The sequence below is a fragment of the Pipistrellus kuhlii genome, unplaced genomic scaffold (genome assembly GCF_014108245.1).
Source record: "Pipistrellus kuhlii isolate mPipKuh1 unplaced genomic scaffold, mPipKuh1.p scaffold_m20_p_80, whole genome shotgun sequence".
Classification (NCBI taxonomy): Eukaryota; Metazoa; Chordata; class Mammalia; order Chiroptera; family Vespertilionidae; genus Pipistrellus; species Pipistrellus kuhlii.
In genome coordinates, this window is record NW_023425585.1 from 567,945 (window position 1) to 572,429 (window position 4,485).

The 4,485-nt window shown below is 69.1% G+C and overlaps 1 protein-coding gene across 1 annotated transcript; it reads left to right on the forward strand.

Moving 5' to 3' along the window:
• The first annotated feature begins 1,811 nt into the window (after positions 1-1,811).
• CCDC190 (coiled-coil domain containing 190) lies at positions 1,812-3,996 on the forward strand. The gene is made up of 3 exons (XM_045577032.1): positions 1,812-2,265; positions 3,109-3,241; positions 3,441-3,996. The coding sequence occupies exons 1-3, from the start codon at positions 1,887-1,889 to the stop codon at positions 3,994-3,996; spliced, it is 1,068 nt and encodes a 355-aa protein (XP_045432988.1). The 5' UTR covers positions 1,812-1,886.
• The last annotated feature ends 489 nt before the right edge of the window (positions 3,997-4,485 follow it).

A 4,485-nucleotide genomic window follows, 5' to 3' on the forward strand; every position in this document is an offset into this window, starting at 1 on the left:
GGCCGGCCAGGCCTTGGCATTCTGGAGGAGGAGGATGCCGTGGGGAGGGCAGAGGAGGGAGCGCTCCCCCTGAGAGCAGCCCCCTGAGACCTCCTCCTAAGCCTGTGTGAGGGGGCCCGGCTGCCGGGAGGTTCGGGGGATGGAGAAACCCTGCGGGACATTCACCTCTTGTTCTCGGATGATGGGTGACGCCCAAGGCAACCACCAACAGGTGGCCTGGCCCCGCACGGTCCCTGCAGTTCCCTCTCCCGCTCGGGGGCTGAGCTGGGGAAGTCTTATCACTGGCACTAAACTGGGGGACACGGTTTGCGCCCTCCTGCCCCGCAGACAAGCACAGACAGAGAACAGGCGTCTCAGGCCTGCCTGGTTTCCCAGGAGCAGGAATGGGGACAGGAGGGGGCAGGGCAATGCGAAGGCAGGAGGGGGTGTGAGCAGACATGCCTGGCTTCCACTCCGGGCTCCATGGACACGGGGACAGGAAGGGGCGGGACCTCCAGGGAGCTGGGGGTGCACGCTGGCACTTAGAGCCTGGGCGAGCCTGCCAGGCAGCCAGCATTCCTGCGCGGCACGGCTCTGCCAGCTTTGAGGCATATCCCGCACTCGCTCCGGCTGGCCTCGCCCCCACCCCAGACCCCCGGCCCCGCTCCCACCCCAGACCCCCGGCCCCGCCCCCACCCCAGACCCCCGGCCCCGCCCCCCACCCCAGACCCCCGGCCCCGCTCCCACCCCAGACCCCCGGCCCCGCCCCCACCCCAGACCCCCGGCCCCGCCCCCCACCCCAGACCCCCGGCCTCGCCCCCACCCCAGACCCCCGGCCCCGCTCCCAGACCCCCGGCCTCGCCCCCCACCCCAGACCCCCAGCACCGCTCCCACCCCAGACCCCCAACCCCGCTCCCACCCCAGACCCCCGGCCCCGCCCCCCACCCCAGACCCCCGGCCCCGCCCCCCACCCCAGACCCCCGGCCCCGCCCCCCCCCCCAGCCCCCCGGCCCCCCCCCCCCCCCCAGACCCCCGGCCCCGCCCCCCACCCCAGACCCCCGGCCCGACCCCCCCCCCAGCCCCCCGGCCCCGCCCCCACCCCAGACCCCCGGCCCCGCTCCCACCCCAGACCCCCGGCCCCGCTCCCACCCCAGACCCCCGGCCCCGCCCCCACCCCAGACCCCCGGCCCCACTCCCACCCCAGACCCCTGTACCCCAGAAGGGCAGCCCGACTCCTTCCAGCGCAGAGGGAGCAGCATCCTGTGGGAGCTGGGCTTGCAGGTAAGCGCTGCTCACCCGGCCTGCGTCCACAGCGGCTGCCTGGGCCTCCCGGGTCCTCTCATCCTCCCGCGCCCTGGCCGTACCCTGCCACCACGTGTTATCGTGTTGTGGATGGAAGCCCACTCCCCCGGCTCCAGAGGGAGGCCTGTCCCTGCCATCAATGCAAGAGCCCCGGGGATGGCACGAAACTGTGGTGTGAATGAATGAATGAATGAATGAATGAAGGTGTGAATGAGTGAAGGTGTGAATGAGTGAACGAAGGGAGCCACTGAGCAGGACCCCAAGGAGGCGGGAGGGATCCCGGGGGTGGCGGTGCCTTCTCCACAAACAGCCCTGCTTTTCTTCCCCCAAAGTCCTGTGCTCCCTGACCTCACAGCAGGTCCTGGGGCAGGAGGTTAGGGGGGGAGGTGGAGCGGAGGGGGGTGCTCTGCCATCTACCGCGGGTTTCTGGCAGAGGCGGGCTCAGGAGCACTGTCCCCTCCCTCCTCTGGGTCCTGGCATCTCACTGGCCGCAGAGCAGACTCCCCACCGGTGCCCTCCTCCCACAGGCAGCCGCGGCCGGCCCGCGGGGCGAAGCCAGCCGGCGCCCGGCTCGCTGTGGCCGGTCTGCGTGCCACCCAGGGAACATGAAGGGGGCGGCGGGGCACACGGTCAGGGGGCCGCTGCACAGGCAGTGGGACCTGGAGAGGACGCACGCCAAGCAGGCCGAGGCCAGGCTCAGCCAGCACCTGCAGAGCCTGGAGCGGGCCCGCCTGTGCCGGCTCAGGCTGCTGGCCTGGGAGCAGCGGCAGCTGCAGAGACAGCTGCAGAGGCTGCAGACAGGTAACCGGGAGGGGCGGGCGGGGCCTGGGCACACGGCTCAGGGCCGGCCCTCGCAGCTCCTGGAACACCCAGACCCTGACCTCAGGCTGCGGCCAGGACCCCCTACCACCCCCCCAACCCCCTTCCCTCCTCCATCTTTCAATTCGCTCCTGCACCAACCCTTGTTCCCTACTCTCTCGCTTTGTTCTTCATTCTGCTCTCCTTTCTCACTGGGTTTGAGTGGGTTTCACCTCTCTTCATGCCTGGTCGGTACCACTCACTGCGCGGGGTGAGTGTGAGGGCACCTCAGGGAAGGGGGTCAAACCCGAGCCCCAGGGGTCTGCCGGCTGAGCAGACGGGCGTGAGCTTTCCCAGCCCTGCCCGCCGCCCCGCCTCCCAGCGGCCGCCTGCCCGCACGGACCCTGCACAGCGTCTGCTGGGCTTTCTCGCTCTTTTTAGCCAAGGGCAGTGTTTCGGTCACACACCCTCCCCCTTCCCCCAGGTCCCTTCCCGTAGACACACAACCAGATCTCTAGTCCCTCCTCCCACAAGCCCGTCTCCCAGGCACCGCCCTCGAGGCAAACGGGGGGGGGGGGGGGGGGGGCCGACACACGACGACGACGACAGTCGGACCTGGTGCCCTAGCGTCCATCATCGGAGGGCCTGCCAGACACCGACGGCTCAGCTTCCCTTCCTCCCGCACAGCCCTGGGTCTGGGCGCCCCACCCGCAGCCAGCCTTAGACCCAGCCATGCCCCCTGGAGGGGGGGGGGGGCGACCTGCGTGGCCAGGCTGCTCGCTGGGAGGGAGGAGCCCGGCAACACCCAGGCCTCCTCCCCGTATCCCCCCTGCCTCCCCTCCTGCCCCCCCCCCCCCCCGTGTGTCTGCTCCAATCTCCCCGTGTGATGGCCACCAGTCCCATCTGACTAGGGACCCTGGTGTCCTCATGGCGCCCAAGAGCCTCCTGCTGTCGGCCACAGGCTGCCCAGGGGCTGCGAGGGATCAGGGGGGACACAATTCAACCCTCACAGGCCTTGCTTCCTCGCAGCAGCCTGCAGGGGCAAGTGCGCCTCCTCCTCCTCCTCCTCCTCCGGGCACGGTGCTCCGCAGAGACCAGGAGGCGCCCCCGTGCGCCCGCAGCAGGGAGGGGACCTCAGGGCCCCCCGGGCCCCCGGGGCCAGGTGAGCCCCTCACCCCTCACCTCCTCCCGGTCCCCGCCAGGAAACGGCCCCCCCCCGCCTCCCCCCCCCCCCCCCCCCCCCCCCCCCCGGGCAGCACGGGGCCCCGCCTCCCCCTTGTGGCCTGGCTGACACCCCACATGGGCCATCACATCTGGGCACCCACATGGCTTCAGAGAACCTTCCTCCCTCGCCCTCCCAGAGCCCCGGCCACCAACGCAGCCCAGGAAGCACCCGGGGCCTGGCCCCGGGCCTCCTTCCGCCCCGACAGCCTCGAGGGCCCCGTGGGAAGCCAAGAGCAGTCGCCGCCTCTAAGCCATGTGACCTCCCACCTCACCAGGGAGACACCGCCTGACCAAGCCGTCAGCCCCGGCTCCCCGGCCCCCGGTCCCGAGGCCAGCCGAGCCGGTGATGGTGGCGGGGCCCTCGGCGAGGCCAGCCCAGAGGCCAAAGGCTCGCAGTCCGGCCTCAGCGCCGGGGAGTACGCGCCCCCAGGGGCCCCCTCCTACCGCGAGGTGTTGGCCAGGGCTGCCAACGCCCACTACCTGCGGCACCGGGCGCCCCTGGAGGCGGAGCGGCTGCTCAGCCTGCGGGAGATATTTGGGCACGGGGGTCACTCTCCGGCCCTCCCGTCCCCTCAGAGTACCGCGTCAGCCCCTGGAGAAACGTGCGCAGTTTTATTTCCGGCCGTCTCCCCTTTCCCCGATCTGCCAGGCCAGTCTAAGAAAAGCGAGGGAGGGGTTTCTGAGAACCAATAAGCGATGCACCGCACCCGTGGCTGTTGGGAGCCAGCAGAGTTGAGGCAAGCAACTCAGTCTTAAGGAAATAGAATTAAGTTCCTTCTAGCAGAAGTTATTCGGTGCCCTGAGGGCTTGGCCAGAAGATAAGATTAACCTGGGGCTTAGCATCTGTCTTCCTGCCTCTTCCCCTTCCTGATCCTCCCCCCTAGATAGCCCAGCCTTGGAATGTTGCACCTTGGAATGTCACACTGCCTCTGGCAATTAGTCAATCCTGTGTTGCCATACCAAAGACCCCCCTGCATAGGCAACCCTGCCCCCCTTTGTCTCTGCTGTATAAATACAGCCATTTCAGAGAATAAAACTGAGGCTTGATCAGAACCTTGTCTTGCCTTCATTCTTTCGCGTTCCTTGTTTGTTTCATTCTCTTAGGTGGTTCCTGCGTGCCCCGTTGTCCCGCAGGTCGGGACACATGGCCAAGGTGTCAACAATACGCACCTGCCGGGAGGA

What these genes read in the sequence shown, in the direction of transcription:
- CCDC190 (XM_045577032.1), top strand. Translation starts at nt 1,887, where the DNA reads ATGAAGGGGGCGGCGGGGCACACGGTCAGGGGGCCGCTGCACAGGCAG. An exon ending in GTTCCCTACTCTCTCGCTTT is followed by an intron (nt 2,266 to 3,108) that starts GTTCTTCATTCT and finishes GCTTCCTCGCAG; the next exon opens with CAGCCTGCAGGGGCAAGTGC. An exon ending in CCCCGGGCCCCCGGGGCCAG is followed by an intron (nt 3,242 to 3,440) that starts GTGAGCCCCTCA and finishes TCGCCCTCCCAG; the next exon opens with AGCCCCGGCCACCAACGCAG.